Below are 25,694 nucleotides of genomic sequence, written 5' to 3'. Positions count from 1 at the left end.
TAATTATCGGCCAACTTCCAGAGCTCGGAGATGAAGTCGAGGTTCAAACGGAGGGCCTGGAGAGATGGCAGTTGGTGACGGGTACTATGGTCGTTACCCTGGCTACCATGACGCTCTCCAACCTATATTCCAACAGGATAGGTACTGTACTGGTAATTTTATGTTACTAACTGTATTATGATTAAATTGATTATTGTCAGACGTGAATGGATTGATCTTGCTGATGGGTCTCTTGAGTGAGTGGAAAATCTTGCTGGTGAGTCTCCTGAGTGTGTGGAAGATCTTGCTGGTGAGTCTCCTGAGTGTGTGGAAGATCTTGCAATTGGGTCTCTTGAGTGAGTGGAAAATCTTGTTGGTGAGTCTCTTGAGTGTATGGAAGATCTTCTGGTGAGTCTCTTGAGTGAGTGGAAAATCTTGCTGGTGAGTCTCTTGAGTGTGTGTGGAAAATCTTGCTGGTGAGTCTCTTGAGTGTGTGTGGAAAATCTTGCTGGTGAGTCTCTTGAGTGTGTGTGGAAAATCTTGCTGGTGAGTCTCTTGAGTGTGTGAAAAATCTTGCTGGTGAGTCTCTTGAGTGTGTGGAAGAGTTTGTTATTTGGGGGACGTGTTATGTGCTGGAGGTGGGATAAGAAGTGGTTGGGATCTTTGTATGCAGCATGTGTCAGGAGTGTAATGGTGTGTGGTAATGAAACGTGGACAGTACTGTAAGCTAAAGGAAGAGGATATTCGTAGGCTCAAACGTACAGAAATTACAGTGAGTAGATGGATGTGCAGTACGGTACGTCCTTGAATGCGAGGCCTGGGAGGGCTAGAACTGCTAATGAAGAGTTGAGAGGAAGGATGGGACTGGAGTGAATTGGTGTTTCGCTGAGGAGGCGTAGAATGAGATGGTTTGGGAGGAAGGATGGGACTGGAGTGTATTGGTGGTGTGATGAGGAGAGGTAGATTGAAATGATTTGGGTATGTGGAGAGAATGGAGGGCGACAAACGGGTGCGGAAGGTGAGAGGTGTGAACGTCGGGGGTAGGGTTGTGAGAGGCAGACCCAAAAAGACCAGGGACGAGGTCATAAGAGTGTGACCTAAGGGATAAGGGACTAAATAGCGGCTACCAGAGATCGAGCAGCGTGGACAGCCGCCATTAGGTGACCCAGACCTGCGTATGGATGTTGGAGTCTTTATAAACGATACGAAGAAAATAATTTCAGACGTGCCGAAGGAGCATCAGTTCCCCTTCCCCCTCAGTAATACCTGATACTGTTAACGGTTATCGCGAATAGTAAACATGCGAGACTTGCCGTTTTTACCGTTAATGTGATGCGTGTGCGATAATTTCAGACGTGTACGAAGATGTACGGGACTGGCTCTTTCGTGCTGTGCGCAGGATACCAGCTGTACAACGATACATCTCAAAACAGCTGGACCAATCACGAAGAGGTACGTTAGAGTAATTCTTCGCGTCAGTTAGCAGCGGTAGTGATGGTAGTTGTAGATTTATTATTATTACCATTATTATTATTACTAGTAGTAGTAGTAGTAGCAGTAGAAGTAGTAGTAGTAGTAGTAGTGCTAGTAGTAGTAGTAGAAGTTCACTCATCTTAAATGTCAGGACCAACTTGCCTAGTCCCGGGCTCCTACGCTTCTCATGGGGCGGCATAGGATTGGATGATGGATGGATGGATTAGCAGTAGTAGTAGTAGTATCATTATTATTTTTATCTCATTATTTTCGTTCCATTTGTGCACAGATATCGAGAAATCCATGTTTGAGGACTCTGGCATCAAAGACAAACCGCCACTCAACCAGCTGCCGCCAACTGGATGGTCGGAAGAAAAGGTGGTGCAGGAGGCTAGTAACCTTCTAACGCAGGGTAAGGCAAGAGTTAGCCATTCAACACTACACAAACACAAACACATACCCATTCGAACCCCCTTAACCAAACATCGTTCACAAACACACACACATACAAACACATACACAAACACATACCTATTCATCCCCTCAGTCAAAACCCTCAAACATCCTTCACAAACACGCCATAACACACCAAACACAACACTTCACATACACCAACACCATCTTCACATAGGGTATAAGTGCACCCAATCCTGAGTTTTTGAAAATAGAGGATTTTTTACACACACACACACACACACACACACACACACACACACACACACACACACACACACACACAGAGATTATTTACGATTCAATTCAAACCTCAACACCTTTCCGGATTCAGACGATTGGCTCTAGATAGATGAGTTACCCTTCCCTATTAACACTTCAAATTCCTAAACTCCTTCCCTGTCCCCCATAAGGAAGATGGGAGAGGGGTAACTTCAGCCTGCAGTCCACTGGGGTCACGATCAGAGGAGCCTGGGGATACACCAACAACGGTGAACTAACCTCTTCCCTCCCTCCCCCTCTTTCTAACCTCCTCCCTCCCCCTCTTTCTAACCTTCTCTTCCCCTCCTAACCTCCTCTCTTCTCTCCTAACCTCCTCCCTCCCCCTCCTTCTAACTTTCTCCCTCCCCTTCTAATTTCCTCCCTTCTCTCCTAACCACCTCCCTCCCCTTCTCCTTCAGGTAAATACAATTGGCAGGAGGGTCGCATTTCCGGGGGAGCCTTCTGCGGTAATAACAGTGAACTAAGCGACCTAATGGAGAAAATGTACGGCCGCTTTGCCTTCTCCAATCCGCTCCACGCCGACATATTCCCGGGGGTTAGGAAGATGGAGGCCGAGATTGCAAGAATGACCATCGATCTTTTCAACGGGGATGAGGACGCCTGTGGATGTGTGAGTAGACGGGCGATTATTATTAGGGATGTCGGTGAGGCTGGGGAACTGACAAGAGATCGAGTTGGCTGGATGAACATTGTGCGGAGAATAAATAACAATAGACTGGTAAAAAAAATGTAATTTGAAGGAGGGAGGAGGCGAGGTAGGCCAAGGAGAGGGTGGAGAGATATGGTGGATGAGTGTGTGAGGAAGAGAAGTTTGGAAGTCGGTGAGGCTAGGGAACTGACAAGAGATCAAGCTGGCTGGATGAATATTGTGAGGAGAAGTGCATGATCATGGATTTGCCACCCATTTTTAACGTGACAGCGTCCGGATTGACTCTGTCGGATACGTTTATGTGAAGCTACAGAACGTGGTGAATGTTTTTGGCGTATCCGATAGGGCCAGGATTCCGGGGGCTTGAATGATGAGTGAATAGAAGCGTGGCCCATTGGATTGGGCAAATTTGGGCTGTCTGGACGTTGCTACTCCTCACTCTGCCCTAGGGTGGGAAAGGAGGTCCGGATGATGATGATGATTATTATTCCTACTGCTGCTACTACTACTACTACTACTACTACTACTACCCTCCAACAGATATCTTGTGGTGGGTCAGAGTCTATCCTGCTGGCGGTGAAGGCGATGAGAGACTACGGACGCGCCAAAAAGGGCATCACGAAAGGGGAGGCGGTCGCTTGTTACACCGTGCATGCTGGATTTGACAAGGCGGCCACTATCTTAGGCATGAAGCTGCGGAAGGTGAGAGGGATGGAGTATTATGGTGAGAGTGATGGAGTATTTATGGTGAGAGTGATGGAGTGTATATGGTGAGTGAGGAAGTATTGATGGTGAGTGAGGGGGTATTGATGGTGAGTGAGGGAGTATTTATAGTGAAAGTGATGGAGTATTTATGGTGAGTGGTGGAGTATTTATGGTGAGAGTGATGAAGTATTTATGGTGAGTGGTGGAGTATTGATGGTGCGTGAAGGGGTATTGATGGTGCGTGAAGGGGTATTGATGGTGAGTGAGGGAGTATTGATGGTGAGTGAGTATTGATGGTGAGTGAGGGAGTATTTATGGTGAGTGAGGGGGTATTTATGGTGTGATGGAGTATTTATGGTGAGTGATGGAGTATTTATGGTGAGTGATGGAGTATTTATGGTGTGATGGGGTATTTATGGTGTGATGGAGTATTTATGGTGAGTGATGGAGTATTTATGGTGAGTGATGGAGTATTTATGGTGTGATGGGGTATTTATGGTGTGATGGAGTATTTATGGTGTGATGGAGTATTTATGGTGAGTGATGGGGTATTTATGGTGTGATGGAGTATTTATGGTGAGTGATGGAGTATTTATGGTGTGATGGAGTATTTATGGTGTGATGGAGTATTTATGGTGAGTGATGGAGTATTTATGGTGTGATGGAGTATTTATGGTGTGATGGAGTATTTATGGTGAGTGATGGAGTATTTATGGTGAGTGATGGAGTATTTATGGTGAGTGATGGAGTATTTATGGTGTGATGGAGTATTTATGGTGAGTGATGGAGTATTTATGGTGTGATGGGGTATTTATGGTGTGATGGAGTATTTATGGTGAGTGATGGGGTATTTATGGTGTGATGGGGTATTTATGGTGTGATGGGGTACTGATGGTGAGTGAGGGAGGACGTAACACTGCTTTAAAATATGTACATAATGCTATCACGGTTGTTGGTTGGTCACTTAACCTGAAATGCTTAAGAGTGCAGTAACCCTGCCGTGAGCCTTTACACCTTCAATGGGGTACTGTACTATGCAGGTGTACTACAAATCAGGGTCAGGTGGACTGTAATAAAATTCGAGGGTACAGTATTTGCACCATGACAACTAAAGTATCACCCATACCCACTCGTTCTGACATCCAGTTTTAGGTAACAATAAATAATTTGATGGCTTCCCCTCGCCTTTCTTCCCTCCCAGGTGCGGATGGACCCCAAGACATGCCAAGTGGACCTGAAAGCCATGAAGCGAGCCATCAACTCAAACACAGTCCTGGTCAGTATCACCTCCCTCAGTGTCTACCTCAGTTTCAGTTAAGCACAGAGCCAGAGCCAGAGCTGAGACTCATATATTTTTAAAATTTTATCATCCACCAATGATATATCTCTCAACAATTTCCTGCAACTGTTCAGGAGTCAACAGTTTCCAGCAACTGCTGTCCAGTAATTAGCTGAATAACCCACTTGGTTTAGCTTCCAGTCCACGAAAAACATCAGCTGTGCCACGGTATATACGGATTCCTGAAGTGGAAGCATAGTACTATTTGATATGATTTGATTTTGTTGTTACACCAGCTGGTTGCATCAGCTCCCAACTTCCCGCATGGCATCATTGACGACATAGAGGGTGTTGGTGCACTGGGTGTGAAGTACAACATCCCAGTACATGTGGACTGCTGTATGGGTGGATTTTTACTGCCCTTCATGGCCCGAGCCGGATACCCAATACCGCCGTTTGACTTCACTGTCCCCGGAGTTACCAGCATCTCTGCAGACACACACAAGGTAATCCCCCGCTTTTATGTGTTTAGCCTATTAGTGGCCATGGTCCTTAACGAAAGATGGGATGGGGCATTTTCCAGAATTAATCAATGGGCGAGATACAAAGTCTGGACCCATGAGGTTCAAACTGTAAGCTGGTAGGTGGAGGGCGGTGTGCTCAAAACCCATCCAACGAAATCCTACACATAGCAACCTTGGGCAATGATGGATTACACTACACTGATCCTTGTTTTTCTGCCTACAGTCTGTGTTTTTTGTTCTCCATAAGGCAGAAAGTTTGTATATATGCAGTTCTAGCCACAACTTTGATACACTATTTCAATGCCTGCCATGTCATTGTTGCGGACTCAGACTCGTTTGAACCTGAACCCAGTAGACTGAAGGCTGAATCTGCCTTTCTCCTGCATTCCACAACCCTCCTCACAGGGGATTGGGAAGAAAGAGATATTTGGGTAACCAGGCCTTGTATCAGTGCCACCGAAGACCTCTATTGCAGCACCACTATAAAAAAATGTCACCGATCTGTGCATCCTAATTCCAATACCCCCATCTTCCTCCCAGTACGGCAATGCACCAAAGGGGTCGAGTGTGCTGATGTACCGGAATGCAGAGTATCGACACCACCAATACTTCGTCACCCCAAACTGGCCTGGTGGTATCTACGCAACTGCATCTGTACCTGGCTCTAGGCCGGGAGGTGAGTAACAGGTGTACCCTTTTCACTTTAACCTGGACCAAAATTGCCATCTCTCCATCTTGAATGCTGAGTGGTAACAAATGACTAACACTAATACATGATCTTAATTACAAAGAAGTGCTATGAAAAGACTAAATTAGCACTGGAATAAGATGTTAATTATAATGAAGTGCTCTGGAAACTGTAAATTAACACTAGAATAAGACGCCAATTATAATGAAGTGCTATGAAAAGATGTAGGGCCATAGTATTAGTTCTTTATGCTACTGAGCTATGTGAAATAAGCTGCATAATGACGAAGGTCTGGGCCAGTTAAAGGTGAATGAAATTACGAAACTCTGGGTCAAATAACGGTGAACAAACTATAACCTCTTTGACTCCCTTTTCACAGCCCTGGTTGCGGTGTGTTGGGGTGCTCTGCTCTACCATGGAATCGAGGGCTATACAGAGGCTACCAGGAAAATTATATCCACCGCCAGGAGGTTTAAACAACTGTGAGTTGGATATAGTGTGGTTTTTCTGCTTTCCTCTCCTCTCTTCTCTTCCCTTCCTTCTCATTTTCCTTCTGTTTCTGCTTTTCTCTTCCTTCTTCTCTTTCCTTCCCTCTCTGTCTGCTTTCCTCTCCTCTCTTCTCTTCCCTTCTCTTTCTGCTTTCCTCTACTCTCTTCTCTTTCCTTCCATTTTCCTTCTTTTTCTGCTTTACTCTCTTCTCTTCCCTTCCTTCCCATTTTCCTTCTCTTTCTGCTTTCCCCTTTTCCCTTCCTTCTCTTTCTGCTTTCCCCTTTTCCCTTCCTTCTCTTTCTGCTTTCCTCGACTCTCTTCTCTTCCCTTCCTTCTCATATTCCTTCTCGCTCTGCTCTGCTCTGCTCTGCCATGGGACTGAGGGGTATACAGAAGCTGCGAGGAAGATTATACTTACTGCTAGGAATTTCAAGCAACTGTGAGTAGTACACAGTGTAGCCTTTTTTTTTTCTCTCTCTCTAGCCTAAGAGTTGTGAAAGTTGTGGCTGTTGATTCTGCATCGCAACCATGGAGACTCAATCCTATCCAGGCCTATGCGAAAGAACCCCCAAACAGAGCTGCTTATCATCTCTCTAACCTTCATCATAGACTAATGGTGGTGCTTAAAACTGTCTAGACTCCAAGAATAAAAAAGACATCCTCATATTAATTCTTTTCCTGACAGATTACGCAAGATCTCCGAAACCGAGTTGTTTGCCGATCCTCTCATTTCCACTATGTTCACTCTCAGCTAAATAAGTCTGTCATTAGCTAGGATAAAATACCAGAAAAATGCAACCAAGAGAGTTAACCTCCTCAGGCTCCTATGGCTCAGACTCAGCTGAATAAAGTCGTCAGGCATCAGGTGGAATAATACACTAGAAAAGAACAGCCATGAGAGAGAACAGTATTAACACTTCCAAGGTCGTATGATTAACTAGTTCACTTTTCCTTGCAGCCTGAGAGAAATCCCTGAAATTGAACTGTTTGGTGACCCTCTGACCTCCATTGTGGGCTTCACCAGCAAGAAGGTTGACATCCTTAAGCTCGGGGATGTCCTCAATGACCGTGGATGGCATCTAACCTTCACACAGTATCCACCGGGGTGAGTACTTGGATGCCTGGTGATACAGGTAATGTGGGATAAGGTGATCCAACTGGCTATGACCCATAAGGTCATTAATGAAAGGATTTTTTTTTTCCTCTTCAGTTTTTCCTGGAAAAAGCAACCTTTTTGCAGGCTCTCAGCCTTTGGCTCATTGTTTGCTTTCCCTAAAAACAAATTTATATTTTAGTTGGAAGTGTGGTGACTGAATTCCTAGTGGTCTGGAGTGTTAAGACCTGCAACCAATTTTCCCTCTGCTCACCCCTAGGCTTCACATCTGCCTGACCACACTACAAACCAAAGACAACTTTGCTGAGGACCTGGCTGCGGATGTGAGGTGGGCAGTGGGCCATGTTCAGGCTCATCCACCAGCCACTGCTGGAGTTGTGAGTATTGGCACTGGACTTGTTTCTGTACCTAACTGAGCAGTAGACGAGGAGGACATGCAGGGGTAATAAGTAAAGCATTGTATTGGGACCTCCTGGTTCAGGTACTGTTATGTAGTATGTTGTACCTTTATAGTGAATAGAACAGCATTTTTTTTCACTGTGAATTTCTGTCATGGTGGAAGTATAGTTAGCATTGCTAACTACAAACCTACCATCCTGACAGTACTATGTGCAGGCAGCTGGTGTCAGTTGTCTTGGGTACCCGTCCACCCCTTGTGGGTTGGTAAATGAGTATCTAGGGTAACACTTAAGGAAGGTAACTGTGGTAACCTGGTTGATGTAGTAGCCCCTGAATCACAGGACAATGGCTGAATACCCAAGGACTGAAAGGCCAAAATTATGAAGATGAGCATCATTGCCATGCACATCATGATATCGTCTCCCACCTCTAACACTGCCACTTTCTGCCCCTTCATTAAGATCTCTTTTAACTGAGGCTGAAAAGACAGGGACATGGCTGTGGCGGGGTGGAGCAGGGGAAGTACATCTTGAGGTGATGGGCATTATGAAAAGATGCTAAAACTGTTGACCTAACAGAAAAACATACACAGTGTACGAAACATTTTAAGCCAATGCAAAAAAAAAATAGCTCAACAGAAATTATGAGAATACAGTACTATACGTAACATTTTCGTGATTATAGTAAAAGAAGTTACCCAGGGTGGCAAGTTAACAAAAAATACTGCATTCCCTTTATCTCAACTACAGTAATAAATACGTAATCCCAGGGCAAGGTGTATGGTACGGCAGCAGGAATCCCTGACAAGAGCTTGGTGGGTGAGGCAGCAAAGGTGTTCCTGCACTGTTACTACAGCACCGAACCCACTAAGGAGCCACACGAGGAGAAGGAAGAAGGGAAGGCAACTGCTAATGGCACTGGCAAGGGGGTTTAGAGTGGAAGGCAGTGGAGGATGATCAAAATGGAGTCAAGGTGTGTGGTTGCTGGAAGTTCTATGAGCCTTAGTTATGAGGTAGGAATAAGTCTCCTTGGTTACAAGTCAAATCAACCCTCTATTCTGATTACACCTGGCCATCAGCTGAATTGAAACGGGCTAGGGATCTTTGTCGGGTAAAAACAAATGTACTTTAGTGGTTTTGTCTGGAGTGACATGTTACCTAGGATTACAATGCCTATGTTAGTACTTCAATGTTAATTACTGTATGATGGAATGTACCTGTATTATAAAGCACTGTGCGTAAGTTGAGGCTGTATGTCCAGTAATGAAGATTTTATTGATCACTTCACTTCAGCAACTTCTTCCATATTTTACTCTTGATACGTTCAGAGGCTTTAGTTCAGTTTAAGGGGGAACTTTCTGAACAGGAGGAGTTAGATATGGCCTTAGTTAGTCCTTTGGCATGTTTAATACAATACTTCAGAGCTCTATCTATTGCCAGACGCCACAATCCCATAGGGGGTGGCCATTTGACTTTGAGTTATTTGTTTTAGGGGGAGGGGTCCTAATCCTCCACCAACCCACTTGCTGACACGTAGGGAGCACGTATGGTTTGGTTATATGGTTACCACCCAGCGTTGTACTGTAAATAGTTTCTTGGCTTACAGGAAACCATTTGGCTTGTGACGGGAATAAAAAATGAAAGTTACGTCACTAGAATAAAGGGGCGTAAAATAAAACAAAACTTGCATATAACTACCATGGGTGTTTACTGGATGCGTAGTTACTGAAGATGAGATGGAGCAAAGACTAACAAGGAGAATGTACGTGAGTGGAGGGGGGGGACAGGGAGGGGGAGACCAAGGATACGATGGAGGGATGGAGTGGAGAGATATATGAGGGAGGAGGTACGAGCTGGAGGAAGGGCAGTCAAATGGAAGATAGGGTAACATGGAGGTCACCCCTTATGACATTAGGCCTCTGACTATATAGATAAATAGACAGATAGATAGACATTTCCTGGACATACTGGCACATTCTGTATAATCATTACTCAGGTTTAATATCAAGGAATTTATTACTTTTTTTTTAACGTAGCCTAAAACTGCCATCTCTGTCTTAAATGTGAGCTGTGACAATAAATTATCGAATGTTGTGCTTTTTTTTTTAGTAACAAAGAAGTGCAACTGAAAGGATGTAAAGCCACAACACGGTCTTCCGACACTGAGCTAAAAGATAAGCGCACAAAAGGACAAAATTTAGGCCAAGTCAAGGTGAAAGAACTACTGTCTAATGATGTACTGATGCTTATTATGTAGAGGGCAGCTAAATTATAAGTACACCTACATAATACACAATAAATTTGGCTTATAACCAAATTATCTACAGTGCAAAGTTCCTAAATTATCGTACAAGGAGAGGGTTGTTAGTAATGAAAGGCGTGGGTGTAAATGTGATACAGTATTGTTGATCTGACAAGTGATAGTACAACAGATGAGAAATATATGAACCTTATCAACTACAATGTAATGGTTCAGAGTTAGTGATCCCCTCAAATATACACAACAAATTAAATACGGTATTGCACAAACCCCTTCAATCTTGGTACATAAAAAGAAGAAAGGTGAATAAAAATGTCTATACTCCTTTTACTCTAACTTGGCCTTAAATCGCCATCTCTCCATCTTGAATGCTAACTTGTAACTATAACACTAGAATATGATGGCCATCTCAAAGAAGTGCAATGGAAATGATGCAGGGCCGTAGTAATTTCCTTCTCTGCAGATGGACTATGTGAGATGAGCTGCAACAGGAAAAACTCTTGGCCAAGTTAAGGTAAAAGGAGTATTGTAAATGATATAAGAAATTGTTCCCAGACTGGAAGGATTAATCACTTCAGTCTGGTCTTGCTTTTGGCTGTTATCTTATTTTTGTTTTTTCTTTTCTTTTCTTATTTAACCCCTTTCAATTCAAGGGCAGTTTTCTTTTTAAACCCTTTTCAGTTCAAGGACATACAGTATTACTTGGTCCATGTTACATCTTGGTAATTTTAACTTCCGAAACGGCCATACCACGTTGAGTATACCGCTTCCCGTCCGATCAGCGAAGTTAAGCAACGTTGGGTCTGGTTAGTACTTGGATGGGTGACCGCCTGGGAACACCAGATGCTGTTGGCATCCCTACGTGTCAAGTGGGGTTGGTGGAGGATTAGTGCCCCTCCCTGTAAAACAATTAACTCTAAGCCATTGGCCACCCCGTCTGGGATACATGGCATCTGGCAATGAATGAATATCATCTTGTACTGAATGGAGTAAAGAAGACTAACCCCCCAAGTTTGAAAAGTCTCTCCAAAAGCTGAATTTAACTCTTTGAAGGGAGATTGAATAAGTTACAAAAACACACCATTGGACTGAAGAGATTAACACTTACAGCATGAGTTAATATTACTAAAGCTGTCTCACATTTCCAAAAATAAAATAATAATAATAAAGAAAGAAAGAAAGAAATTGTACCAAGGCTGAGAGGGCCAATAAAACTACAGAACATATAAAGCATTGGAAAGTCTAATGAGAAACAGTACTACATTCCCCATAACTAATAAATAATGATACAAAAAATGTTACAAACTCATTAAAGTCATTTCTTATAGCAACATTACAACCTCGGATATGAGCTAAATTATTGTCCAAAGTATATATAAAGGTACACCCTCCCAAATGAGTATCAGCACTCTTACAGCACATATCACTCTGAAGCAAGGATGTGGCATTGTGATGTTTGGGGCATCCTGTAATTATAAGTGCAAATATTATCAGTGGCAATTGTTAGATGAGGAAGGGGGGAGGGCAGTCAAATGGTGGGTGACTGAGTGACTTGGAGGCATTTTGTCTGCGGTCACCCTTTGCAGGATTAGGGCTATAGACAGATAAATAGAATTGTTAGGACTCAAAATTTTTAAAAGATTCACTTCCTGGGTGGTATGTTTTGAGGCATCACATTTCTAGACTCGTGTGTGTCTGCGGAAGTTGCTAATTTTACAACCATCGTACCCAAGGGCGCCAATACTTATTTTGGAGGGTGTACAGTACATTCATTTTCATATAGTAATAAATTTTAGCAACTCATGTACTTCCAGAATATTCTAACCACTCTTTGAAATATATGTAACTTTTGCTATTTGGTACACTAAATAATTCTCCTAAATACTGTACATGGGTCACTCTGCTAAGTAACTTTTATAATGGCTCTCGTTAACTGATATATTAATCTCCATATTACTCTTTACACATATTTTGGGAGAACCATCCAGTTTTTTACAAATTTCTTCCAAACCCAAGGAAATAGTATGGCAAGAATATAAAACCAAATACGTAATGTTCTAAAGGGATAACCCCGAATGTTAGAAATATTCGAAAAAAAGGGAAGGGGATGCAATACCCTGAGCAAATGAACACAAGGAACTGAAAATTCAAAAACCATCAAAAAATGTCAAACTCGCTAAATGAAATGCCGGTATAAGCAGAAAATTGAACCATACAAGACGAACCACAAACAAACAACATAACCACACAAAACAAACAACTATCCACACAATTTAAAAAACGGGATCATTATAGCGGGCAAATGAAAATGAACGAAAATGTTAAACAGACCACACAAACCACTAACAAGAAACAGAACCTTACCAAACAAACTTCCTTCTAGACCTGTCGCGGAATAAAATTGTTTCTGTCATCAGTACCATATTTCCTTTTCAGGGGGGAAAAGTACACGCAGTCTTCATCATAGATAAGGGATGTTGCAAAATACTGTAACTTTTTCCATACATTTGGAACTGCACTGTAAATTTGGAGACGATTTAATACCAAAAATCAGCAATAAAATAAAGTGACAATAGAAACTTGTCGGCAAAATTTATGCCAAGAATATATTAACAACACGAAGTCTAACTGTACAGAATATTACATCGTGCTTGAGAGGGACACACTATCACTAAAATCTCTCCTAGAAATAACTATTTTTTACAAAAGTTCCCACTAGAGAAACTACCCCCAAAGACAACACACAGATAGAACAGTAACAAGAAGAGAGAAGAAGAAGACTGGAGCAGCACTTCTGAAAATAACGTACGCAACAGGACAGGCATCCCATTTACTCTCAGATTCATTCTAACACAGACTGTCTTTTTTCTTCTCTAATTATTCTGCTCATTCTCTCCACTTTCCCATTTCTTTTTTCCTATCTTTATTCTACTCATTCTCTCTGCTTATCCATTTCTTTTTTCCTATTTTTATTCTGCTCATTTTCTCCACTTTCCCATTTCGTTTTTCCTATCTTCATTCTACTCATTCCATTTTCCTATTTCTTTTTTCCTGTCTTATCCCTAAAGAGGATATCAAATAACAAAGTGACATGCATCCTGAGGGAAAATCATATGACGTGAGGAATTTCCATGTACTGTACTGAAGTAGCATTTGCTGGACTAATCAGACACCACCCTCCCCTACACCACCCTGAGCTAAATGAGTGTGCTTCAGCAATCACAGGGACAGAATATGGTTATTTCTCTCTCAATACATTCATATTTGTCACCACAGCTTGTCGAACACAATTTATCAAGAAAACTCACTTGTCCCTTATTCACTGCTAATGACAACAGGCAAGCCAGTAATTATTTCTTTCCTGCTACGGTAATTACAAGGTCAAGATGAGTAATTTTTCATACAAATCCCTAGAAGGATGGGCATGCTTTACATCTCACATCCAGGCATAAGATTTTCCCTAGCTTGACTTTCTATGTCTTTTCTTTAATTTTCTCCATTAACTCTTTACCCTCCCTAATTCTGGTCACTTTCCCTGAATTTTTCTATAATTTTCTTCTCTAATTCACTCCCCATCCTCTTTCTTCCCACTTCTCTTTTTCTTCCCTATTCACTGTTTAAGACTAAATTCCTCACTTACCTTCTCTTCTCATTCCTTCATCCACTACTCTTTTCCTTCACTAAATAATTAAAATAATTTCATTTAACTTCTCATATAAACTTCTGTTGTCTTCTCGTTTCCTCTCCCATTTTCCATTTCCTATCCAATGCTCACTATTTTCATCATCTACTTTATCAAGACTTGTTCCAAAAAATTTTCTTCTTTCATTTACTGCATATACTATTATTCCCTCTTCTATTTTCCTCCCCTAATCATTTGTATACTTTCCTCTTTCCCTCCTCTTTTTTCTCCCCCTTAATTTTTGCTTACAAGTCTCTTACACCCACCTTTTCACTGATATTCTTATACCTTTATCTCCTGTTTGATGCTGGTGTGGGATGCCTTCATGTGGTGGCACTGATATAACTGGGTGGTGGAGCTGCCAATATACAAAATACTCCCACCTCCCTCCCTATCCCCCAAAAGGAGGCTGGTGGACTGCAGAAGAAGGAAAGTTTCACCCTGCAGTCTACCAGGTTTGTATTCATATTAGTCTGGGGCTTGCAACTACTGCTACTACAGGCTCCTTATTCCCTTATCTCCTCCCTAAATACTTCACTTACAAATCTCTTCACCTACCTTTCCACTAATACTCTTCTATCTTCTTTCCTCTTCTTTAATCTATTCCAATCCCCTTCCTGCTGCCTTGTCCCTCTTTCCTCCCTCAATTAAATGCTAGATGACCAAAACAGCACCTCTGAGAAATGGAATTATACATTCAATTAGCATACCATTCTATATATACTTAAATAATGGGTAACGGATCCATGTGCTATTCAATATACAAGTCCCCTCCCCTCCTAAATCATTTTTATACCACACTCATTCTGACTAAATAATGTACAGTCCACCAGAAAGTGTATGCGTGACTGCTTGCCTTTTTTCTATAGCCTAATCTGTCTATATGTAAACAACGTGCAACAAACCATTATGCTTTCCAAAATGAATGTTTGAGAAAGCTTGCATTGTCATCACTGCTCCAAAGTCCCACATACTCAAGGTACCAAAACAGATCTCAAGGACAAACAAAAATGGGTTCAAGTTTAAGGAAGGAACTGAACCTGAGACTGAGGGAAAAATAAACTAACATTCTACATGACTAGTATTCTTAGGAGTACTGGCAGAGGTTGACAATGGATAAAATACAGTTTCCACCATATTTCCTGCACTGAGCCAACCATGACAGGATATAGTATGTCTTCTCGATGTTTTGGATTTGGTTCAGAAAAGGTGGGTATAAAGTGAAACATTACATCTATCTATCTATCTGTAGTCAAATGCCTTAATCTCAGATGGGGTGACCGTGAACTAATCTCATCCAAGTCATCCTGTCCATCATCACGCTGCCCTCCCACCAACTCTCACCACCCTCATTCATATACCTCTCTCCCTTTTCCCCAATCTCATCCTTGGTCTCCCTCATCATCATCTCATTATCCCTTGTGAGGTATGGGTATACAGGTTTACTTACAGTTAGGTAATCATAATTTAGCTAAAAACAGATTAGCTAATCGAAGTTAGCCATCCCTGGTGGCAACACATGAAAGATGAAGCTCTAGTCACGTATTACAGAACAGAATTTATGTACATAGGACAACTTTTACCCTGGTCTTTGCCGCAGACCACTAGACCCCTGGTACAAACCAAATACATCCAAATTATAAAGTATGTGATGACCACATCGTGTACTAATTTTTCTTTTCCCCTCGTACAGAAGTGAGTTGGACAGAAAAATGATGTTAGTTTAACTATGAAACTGTACCACGAGAAGACTTACTGTATTCTATCTGCTCTACCATCCATTACCAACATCCAAATTATACAAGACTGGTGGTGTATGGCACTATGCTTTTCCTCCTACAATCACTTCTCTTGTTCATACTTCACTTTATCTTACATACACAACATCCTCTTTAACCTTATTCTTCTGTATGTTATTTAAAACTGTATTTTAATTTCTGACATAATCTGCATCAAATACAACAGGGGACTGATATGTAATGTTCAAAATAAATTGCTGGGGAAAAGGTGTTACAAAAATTTCAAAGCCATTCAGAATACAACCCTGATTATGAGGATTGACTGTGCAGCAATTCCACATGCCTCCACATACACTGAACAACCTTAACACTTTCCCATTCCACCCTCCCTCCAACACACCACCCAACCCCATTCTCGCTTAGCTGAGTCCTTTATGCAGATACTCAAGAGGTTTTGGGATTCAGGGTATCGTCTGTCTATCTGGATACTCTTAATTCCAGTGTGACTTACATGATGGAGTCAAACACACCCAGAGGTATCCATGAATGGCTGTGAACTTAAAGGTTTGATGTCCCGAAGTATTCAAAGAACAGGAAAGTGTTAAACTATTCACAAGACAAACAATCAAAACTTTACTTCACATGCGAAACAAACTCCCTGAAGAAAAATACAGACTAGGCTTACAAATGCAAGTGAAATGTCTCTGAAAATGACCAGCAGCTTGACTAAGGGTATCAGAAGTATTAATAAATCTGTCAACTGGCCAACAACCTGTCATATAATCCATCTGTTGTGCTCATGATGAAAAGATCTCATCACAAGCCACCATCTCTTAGGGCTGTATCCTTGTGGGCTTAGATTTCCTAGGAACTCTTCCTTTGTTATTTATTTTGCAGTACTATTACTTCCAACTGTATGGTGTTATGATATTAACATAAAGAGACACATATTCCAGTACATATTATTAATCTCTTGTACTGCATCTGTATCTTTCACCTTCATGCTGTTACACTGATATACAAACAGCCCTCAGCTCCCTCTCTGTCCTCTGAAAGGGGGATGATGGACTGCAGAAGAGCAACTTTGGCCTGCAGTCCACACTGAGATGAGACCAAGACCATAAACCTTTCATATCATCTTTGCTGATGTGCATACCAAATAACATTAATATGGTATATGCAGAAATAAACTAGTCAGAAAGAGGTACTTGGAAGACATGTAAACCCACAAAGAATACGGCCTGTCATTGTCACCTACAGGCAATATATACAAGGGATCTTACTCTAAACACCTTCATTCTCTCCACTCCATCTCTTCATGCACCTGTCTGGGTTAAGGTTACTCAAACTTTTCCCGCCAGCTCCTGGGTCCAAGCTTCTTTATTCGCTGGTGGTACATGTGGTTCATCATTTTGTACATGACTGTAGGGGAAGGGAAGACAATCATCATCATCATCATCATCAATCACCTTCATTATCATCAGCATCATCACCATATCACATGAACATCGGAGGCAGCAGCATCACTCATTATTATATCCTGACTCTTAATCTCACAACAGTTGGTAAACATTAACAACCAATCTCATTTTACCACAATTGAGGTAAGAGGCTTAAGGTTGGGATACTGCATTTGAAGTACATTTAAGGGTAGATGACCAGAACCTATGCATGACTGTCACTTCAAATGCAGAAGCAAAAAGGTGGACAGCAGTATAGGATGATGAAATAACAAAAACTTCAACAATACTCACATGGGAAGAAGAAGAAGAGCAAGTAACATCTGAGCAGTGTTGGGAAGTGGAATGCAAAGTTCCAGGAGTTGGGCAACGCTACACTGAACCTCCTCGTCTCGTCAAAGTATGGAATGTCTCTGTACGGGGATGGAGAGACGTGGTTAAATATAAATAACATCTGGTCTAATCTTATCCCTTGAAAAAATGAAGAAAAAATGGAATACAAAGTAAAAATAGACATGGCACTGTTGTACAATCTAAAAAAATGGACATGGCTAACAAGAAGGACTATATAACACATGAAAACAGGTCATGGGATCAAGTGACAAAAATAAGGGGTGATAAAGATGTAAGGAGGACTATCTATCTATCTACTGCCAGACGCCTCAATCCCGTTTGGGGTGGCCACAAACAAATCGCCTCCAAGTCGCCCTGTCCCCCGCCATTTCACTGCCCTGCTCCCAACTCACACCCCCCTCTCTCATATACCTCTCCACCCCATCCCTCCATCTCATCCTCGGCCTCCCCCTCCCTCTTCCCCCCTCCACCTCACTCACATACACTCTCTTCGTCAGTCTTTCACCCTCCATCCTCTCCACATGGCCAAACCACCTCAGTGTGTTTCTCATAACGCTTCCTATCACATCCACATCCACACCACAACGCTCCTTTATATCCTCATTCGTCAGCCTGTCTCTCCACGTGACTCCACAGGCTCCTCTTAAATAACTGTACAATATTTCACATGAGAACAACTGATTCTTGGAACCATACAGAAGATGAGGTTGTGTGCAAAAACCATATACAAATTAAATGTATATTAAAGTAGTATCACAAGGCAGGACATAAGAAGCCTGACTCACTCCTGTACAAATAACCCACCTGAGAATGATAACTCCCTCCAGTATAAATCCAAGAGGATACAGGGGTATCCAAATGGTGTATCGCAGCCACGTAATAAACCCCACATCAACCTGGTACACTCGCAGGAGGTAGTATGGATACCTGGAGGTGCAGGTAAGCTGATTTACATTTGGGGTCATGGCTGAGAGGTCATAAACTTAAATATGCATGCATTTTCTTGATGAATGCTGAAAAATAAAATATAACGTAAAAATCTCAATTAATTCATCCACTGCTTAACACTGAGACGACCTCAAATGAAGAATACTGTATATGTAGACAGAAAAAATATTTCGGTACAACAAACAGCTAAAATAAACAATAACAGCAGATAAATTAACAGCGGACCACACGCCTAAACTCAAATGAACCCACCTGACAATTTCTATGAGTGACCACACCAGGAAGAGATAGAAGATGACAGGTTTGGTCTGCATCCGTTCCTCACCCTCGATTAGGCAAAAGAATATCACCGCTCGGCCTGTAAACTGACGGAGGGGGCTTAGAGTGAGTGTTGTACAATAGGCTATCATCATCATCATCATCATTATCATCATGACCATTATTTCCCACCTCAATCCATCATCCAATCCTTCACTGCATCATCAGGAGCAAACCAACAAGTCCAGGGCTACACAAATTCCAGACACTGATGATGAGAATGACCAGTTGCTCTTCCCTGAGTGGCATCAGGTAAGCAATTAAATCCAACCACCCCTTGAATTTATCATTTTAAAGGCCATCTTCAGCTGGTGCGAATCATCTCACAAGATCACCATGCGTCTACCTGTATTTACTGATTACATGCCAACAGAATAAGTGATTTTCTGAGCTTCAGGAAATCTGGAGGCTTGTAACTCAATATACAGCCACTGGAAGGTAGCAATATATTATGAATGGAAAATAAGACACCCTCATGTACCACAGTTATGACTTATTAAAATGGATGGCATGAATGTGAAAGTGTGCCCCCGATTTTGATCACTTATGGAAAACCTATAATGCTTCAGTGTGATAAGCATGCATCCCAAATTATAGAGTGTAGTCACTGATGATTCAGAAAGGCCAGATCTATCAATATCATAGGCTTCAGATATTAGTATAGAAAAAAAAAAAAAAAAATGTATGTTTCCACCTTCAAGCTCCCAATTTTGATAATACACATCTAAATCTATCAACACCATCATCACCACCATCATCGTCATCACAACCATTTTTCTCACACCTACAGATGGGAGAAAAAAGGTTATTAATTAATCTGTCAAGGAGAATTGTTCCATAATGCAGACTTCTTACAATTACAGGTCTAATACACACACACACACACACACACACACACACACACACACACACACAGATACCCTACCTGGAAAAATGCCTCTGATACGGATGCCTTAGTGTATCCGACCAGCGGGTGAAGGATCTCAAAGGCTTGGGTGATGAGACACAGCCGCATCATCCACCCAACAGTCTCGTACGTGCCTTCCATCGAGTCTAGACAGGGAGAGATGGGGTGTTTTTTTTTTCTTCTTTCTCTCGCTCTCCATCCTCTCCACGTGGCCAAACCACCTCGATGTATTTCTCCTAACACTTTCTATCACATCCACATCCACACCACAATGCTCCTTTACCCAAAAGGTAATCCATCCATCCATTCATAGGACTGAATGATGGATGGATTTTTTTTTTTTTAGTGAAGGGGCATTGTGGTGTGTATGTGGCTGTGATAGAAAGTGTTAGGAGAAATACATCGAGGTGGTTTGGCCATGTGGAGAAGATGGAGAGCGAGAAACTAATGAGGGGAGTTATTTTGTTTTATTACCAAACTTTTTTGAAGAAGGGGCACTGTAGTGTGGAGGTGGATGTGATAGAAAGGGTTAGGAGAAATACGTCTAGGTGGTTTGGCCATGTGGAGAGAATGGTGGGCAAGAGACTAATGAGGAGAGTTATTTTTTTCTATTACTTTTTTAGTGAAGGGGCGTTGTGGTGTGGAACTGATAGAAAGCATTAGGTGAAATACACTGAGGTGGTTTGGCCATGTGGAGAGGATGGAGAGTGAGAGACTAAGGAGAAGAGTGTATGTGAGATGGAGGGGGGGAAGAGGGAGGGGGAGCCAAGGATGAGATGGAAGGATGAAATGGAGAGGTATATGAGAGAGATGTGAGCTGGGGGAAGGTCAGCGAAACGGCAGGGGGCAGGGCAACATGGAGGCAATTTGTTTGTGGCCATGCATTACAGGATTAAGGCGTCTGGCAATTGATAGACAGATAGGTTGAATTGCACTAACCTGGTCCGTCCTTAAGGTAGCGCATGGTGATTACGCTGACGATGTACAAAAACCCAACCAGCTGCCATAAGTTGTACAGGAACAGGTACACTTTCTTCATACTCTCCCCTGAAATATGAAAGGCGGACTCTATTTAGTTTTTACTGTCTGCTTTCACTGTGGCAAAGAAAGTAAGAAAGAGAGAGAATCTATTTAATTTTTACTGTCTGCTTTTCACTGTGGCAAAGAAAGTAAAAAAGACAGACTCTACCCGGTATTTAATTTTTACTGTCTGCTCTTCACTGTGGCAAAAAAAAAAACATTAATATTTTTACTAAAGGCATTTCACATAAGTCAGACATGTGTTCCAAACTACAACTACTTTTTCCACATAACTAGCAGTGTAAATTTGGTGAAACAGGCATAGCAGATTTATATGTAAGAATATGGTTTTTATAGAGAAGCTTTACTTGTGATATACTCTGAGCCCGGTAACTCCTTCCTATAATAATAATAATAATAATAATAACAATAATAATAACAATAATAATAATAATAATAATAATAGTAATAAAAACTGTGGGTACCTCCTTCCTGTAATAAAAAAATACTATGATGGTAAAGACACAAAGACAAAAACACAAGGACATAACGACATAACGATATATAAAGTGACAAAGACAATTTTGGAAAGCGAGGTGACTGGTGAATTAGTTCGACTGGCTGCTACAGGGAAGAGGCATGATCAACAACTTCTAGCTACATGACAGAGCTGGATGTGAAAGAAGAATGGCTGACAGAAGATGTGTATGTGCAGAGGAGCCTGGAGACACCTTTGTTATGGCTATTCAGTGTGGGATGCTGATGGGTGAAGGGCAACAGATGGGCATGATAGTTTGAATTTCCGGAAGAATCGGATCCCATTAATTTTTACTTAGAGTGAGAAATTTTTAACACACACACACACACACACACACACACATTCATAAACCCCCAATACACACATACACACACTCTAACATACAAATACATACCAGTACTCACCCACATACTCATACATATTCACACACACACACACACACACACCCACACACTTACTTTTGCTCGGCCATCCCAGTTCCTCAGCCTGCATCCTCTCGTACAAACCAGGGAAGTCTTCGATGATGTCTCGGCCTTCGTCTGGATCGTCTGACTGTTCATCCTCGTGTGTCCACTTGTCAAAATCAATCTGGAGGGTCGTTTGAGTTGGGACTGATTGTTAGGAAGTGTGTTTTGGCTGTCAGGAAATTTATCATATTTATCTACATCCTAAACATCTTCTAAGTCATCTAATAAATATCCTACCATAAAGGAAGTTTATTTAATCATGTTTATCAATATACTCTACATCTTTCAAGTCATTTTATATCTTATATTTATTTCCTACCATATATTTATTTATCACTGCACTCGTAGTGATAACATTTCAAATTCAACATGACCATTATCGACATCATTCTGCCTTTTTCCCTACCCACAGGAGAGGTGAGATTGGGTAAAGATGGCAAGGGAAAAATAAATGTATGATACTGGGAGATCTAATCAACACCAAGCCTAAAAAATTGGGCCACACACTTACTCACTCCCCAATCAAGCCCCTGGAATCCTAAACTTTGATCCTGTATATAATCTAACAGTGAAAACAACCCACCTTAAGCCATGCTGGTTTCTTAGTGTCCTCCAGGAGCCGAGGCCAAAATTCTATGTCGATCTTAGTGAGGTTGAACTCCACATTGCGATCCAGGACACGATATTTGCTGGTCTGGGGTGGGGATGAGAGATAAGACAGATGATGATGATGATGATGAATGGCAGTATTACAATATCACCTCTCCATCTTTTTAAATGCAAGTAAGGATTGGGGTGGTGGTGGTGGTGGTGGTGGTGGTGATGAATAAATACGGTAAGAAAATACAAATTTTTCATTCATTCATTCACTGCCAGATGCCATGTATCCCAAACGGGGTGGCCAAGGGCTTAGAGTTAATTGTTTTACAGGGAGGGGCACTAATCCTCCACCAACCCCACTTGACACGTAGGGATGCCAACAGCATCTGCTGTTCCCAGGCGGTCACCCATCCAAGTACTAACCAGACCCAACGTTGCTTAACTTCGCTGATCGGATGGGAAGCGGTGTACTCAACGTGGTGTGGCCGTTGAATACAGTAAGGAAATACACGAATAGATGTGGCAGTGACAGTGATGGTGATGATAAATAAAAAAATACACAATTAAAAAAAAAATACATGGAAATTATACCTGCAATCCATTTCCCACAGTCCCTACCAACCTATAATTACTGAGCAATTAAACAGGTGTTCAATTCCAGCCTAGATTATACTCATCCTAAACACTAGCCTCTAGCAGGTTGGATGGGGTTGAGTGTACACCTAACCAATATCTCCTTCTCTACTTATCATTCAGTAGTGTTTTCAAGCCTTACAATAATTAATATGGTATCTACTCTATCTATATATCTATTGCTAAATGCCAAAATCCAGTAAGGGGAGGGGGAGGCCGAGGATGAGATGGAGGGATGGGGTGGAGAGGTATATGAGAGAGGGGGGTGTGAGCTGGGAGCAGGGCAGTGAAATGGCGGGGTACAGGGCGACTTGGAGGCGATTTGTTTGTGGCCACCCCAAACGGGATAGAGGCGTCTGGCAATAGATAGATAGACAGTAAGGGGTGGACACAACTATCTTCATATCACCCTACACGGTACTCTACCCTACCTATCTATCTATCTATTGCCAGACACCTTAATCCCATAAGGATGGTCACAAACATTACGCATTCACGTTGCCCTGTTCTCTACCATTTAGCTTCATCCAACCATCATCTATCCTTTGTTAGTCAGTCAACATCACAGCAAAATAAAGTAAAATAAAATAAAAATATACATCATCGGACTGAAGGGATAAAAACAAGCCATTACAATTCATCTACTACTCTATTCCATCCAACAAACAGATGATTTTATGAGCTGGGTGAGTCACAGGAGCCGCAGAATTAATAACAGCTGTCACATACCTATATGAGAGAAGGGTGAGTGAGCTGGGGGGAGGGCAGCGAAATGGCGGGAGACAGGGTGACATGGAGTGACCTCTTTGTGGTCACCCCTTACAGGATTAATGCATCTGGCAATAGATAGATGAATAGATAGACAGACATTACCTACCTCAGTGTCTATGCATCGCAATAGTCGGAGATGAAAGCCATACTTCTTCTCGCCCTGCGCCCCATGCCCCACTGCAGAGAAGGTGAGGCTTTGGTCTTGCAGGTCCACGAACGGAGACTGTTGAGATGAGACCAGAAATATTTATGCCACCTATCTGTTTATCTATCTCACTTTCTATCTATTCATTTATCAATCTATCCATTCTACCAGAAGACCCGCTGACATGTCGTAAAAGTACCCCTGCTAATACCAGTACACCAGTCCTGTATGAGACAGCCCTAGCATGTATTCAGTACAGACGGTGGGTGTTAGCGCCGAAGTGGTGACATGTGGAGGTGTAGGAGGACTACTGGGCCTTGGGATAGGCAACTGCCCCCGAGAAATAGGCCCTGAAGCCTCTGCCCAGAGTCGGACATATAGAGAAAAAAAAAGAGAGAAAAAAAATCTGTTTATCCAATTCTTGCTTCCTGTTTCTTTATTCAGCAATCTATGCAGCTATCTATTTACCTACTCATTTACCTATCAATTAATCTATATCTATTACCAGACACACCATAACCCACCACTGAGAAGGTATGTCTCTGATCCTGTAGGTCTATTAATGGTGAGTGCCAGCAAACACATTTGTTTCAATTTTTATTATTCATTATGGGAAACCACATGTGCAGGGAAATTGTGATGGATAAAACTTGTGTAAAAAAAACATTATATATATGTAATTTAAGTACCGGTAGACTGATGACAGTTTATTTAACATCAAAGCTCTACTTAATGTGAGTTTTTAAAAATTTGTTTCTCAAGATAGGTGAACATGAGTTTTCTTCTATGACACTTCCACTGAAGTAAACTGCAGGAGGTCAATAACCCCTGGGAGGCTTCTTGACCTTATGAGAAGAACAATTAGTGGCAGAAGTATAATACATGAAACACATCAGAAGATGCCTATATAGTAAACTGAAAACACTTTAAAATACTGCACTAGTGGCTCTGCCTGAATAATTTAACCTTAGAACTTACTTGGTTAAATATTGGCTACCCTGAGATTAACCCTTGTTGAGCTGCAGACCTTACAGTATATGAAGCACAATGAAGGTCCATATGGGTCAAGCTGCAGGGCCTCATAAAGGGTACACTTTACTCTGGATATAAAACAATGACTTCGAAGGTAAACTACCGGTACCATACAAAGAATTAGCCCAGCAGGGGTTATTAAGCTCTGTCAATCTGTTACCAAAACAACACGTTCAGTAGTTTATATTCCTTTTCTACATACCTCATACCTAGTTTCAATACATACCGTAAATGCCAAATTATTAACATAATACCGAAAGTCACTGTGACAAAAACTTATACCGAAAGTCACTGTGACAAAACAATCCCTCGGTATCATTGTTTGTTGACAAATACAATCCCTTAATACCAAAGCCTAAATATACTATTGTTTGCTGACAGATTTACAACCCCTCTGTATTGTCACCTGAAAGTATGTGTAAGTAACAACAGTTTGCTGACAGAAACAGAATTCCTTGGTACTGCAATTGCATTTTGTTGACAGTAGCAACACAAGGTGGCAATTAAGAACGGTTTGCTGACACCGCCATGGCTCGAGAAAATACGGAGCTCTTGAATAAAATCACATCTCACCTGTACATTCCTCAACTCGATCCTGAGGGTGATGGAGGCATCAGTCTGTGCCCAGTAAACAAAAGGACTCAGCTGGCTCTCCTCCTCCATGGCTGTGTTGCGGCGACCACCTGGGAACACAGTTGCCAAATCGAAATCTCACTAAACTTGCTCACAAAAGCTGCTAGAATCATGCTTAATATACTGTAATAAATATTTTCCCGTATTTACATAC

The 25,694-nt window shown here is 41.8% G+C and overlaps 2 protein-coding genes and 2 non-coding genes across 5 annotated transcripts in view; 2 read left to right on the top strand and 2 right to left on the bottom strand.

The window, feature by feature from the left end:
- The window catches only part of LOC145397545 (sphingosine-1-phosphate lyase-like), a 12,007-nt gene extending 3,039 nt beyond the window's left edge, over positions 1-8,968 (top strand). The window contains exons 2-13 of the mRNA XM_080270615.1: positions 22-141; positions 1,333-1,431; positions 1,742-1,864; positions 2,586-2,797; positions 3,377-3,538; positions 4,743-4,817; positions 5,117-5,326; positions 5,885-6,020; positions 6,412-6,514; positions 7,480-7,626; positions 7,895-8,012; positions 8,804-8,968. Of these exons, the coding sequence (XP_080126741.1) occupies positions 22-141; positions 1,333-1,431; positions 1,742-1,864; positions 2,586-2,797; positions 3,377-3,538; positions 4,743-4,817; positions 5,117-5,326; positions 5,885-6,020; positions 6,412-6,514; positions 7,480-7,626; positions 7,895-8,012; positions 8,804-8,968 (1,670 nt within the window). The remainder of the gene's footprint in view (positions 1-21; positions 142-1,332; positions 1,432-1,741; positions 1,865-2,585; positions 2,798-3,376; positions 3,539-4,742; positions 4,818-5,116; positions 5,327-5,884; positions 6,021-6,411; positions 6,515-7,479; positions 7,627-7,894; positions 8,013-8,803) is intronic.
- Positions 8,969-11,029: 2,061 nt separating this feature from the next.
- On the top strand, positions 11,030-11,147 carry LOC145397575 (5S ribosomal RNA). The gene has a single exon (XR_013897000.1). It is a non-coding gene; the product is annotated as a 5S ribosomal RNA (ribosomal RNA).
- Positions 11,148-14,534: 3,387 nt separating this feature from the next.
- On the bottom strand, positions 14,535-25,576 carry Hacd2 (3-hydroxyacyl-CoA dehydratase 2). 2 transcript variants are annotated; one of them, XM_080270562.1, is made up of 11 exons: positions 25,481-25,576; positions 23,837-23,953; positions 22,310-22,420; positions 21,718-21,847; positions 20,641-20,748; positions 19,720-19,847; positions 18,729-18,841; positions 18,333-18,455; positions 17,469-17,587; positions 17,007-17,136; positions 14,535-14,651 (listed from the first exon to the last, which is right to left on the bottom strand). In XM_080270562.1, the coding sequence occupies exons 1-10, from the start codon at positions 25,568-25,570 to the stop codon at positions 17,054-17,056; spliced, it is 1,122 nt and encodes a 373-aa protein (XP_080126688.1). In that variant the 5' UTR covers positions 25,571-25,576; the 3' UTR covers positions 14,535-14,651; positions 17,007-17,053. The 2 variants fall into 2 exon arrangements, with proteins under 2 accessions (XP_080126688.1, XP_080126687.1); XM_080270561.1 differs by lacking the exon at positions 14,535-14,651 and having other exon boundaries at positions 16,240-17,136.
- On the bottom strand, positions 22,701-22,819 carry LOC145397568 (5S ribosomal RNA). The gene has a single exon (XR_013896993.1). It is a non-coding gene; the product is annotated as a 5S ribosomal RNA (ribosomal RNA).
- Positions 25,577-25,694: the final 118 nt, after the last annotated feature.

This window comes from Coenobita brevimanus, chromosome 41 (assembly GCF_032717465.1).
Source record: "Coenobita brevimanus isolate Jiangsu-jjx chromosome 41, ASM3271746v2, whole genome shotgun sequence".
In the NCBI taxonomy this organism is placed as follows: Eukaryota; Metazoa; Arthropoda; class Malacostraca; order Decapoda; family Coenobitidae; genus Coenobita; species Coenobita brevimanus.
This window is presented reverse-complemented; position numbering and strand designations above follow the sequence as displayed.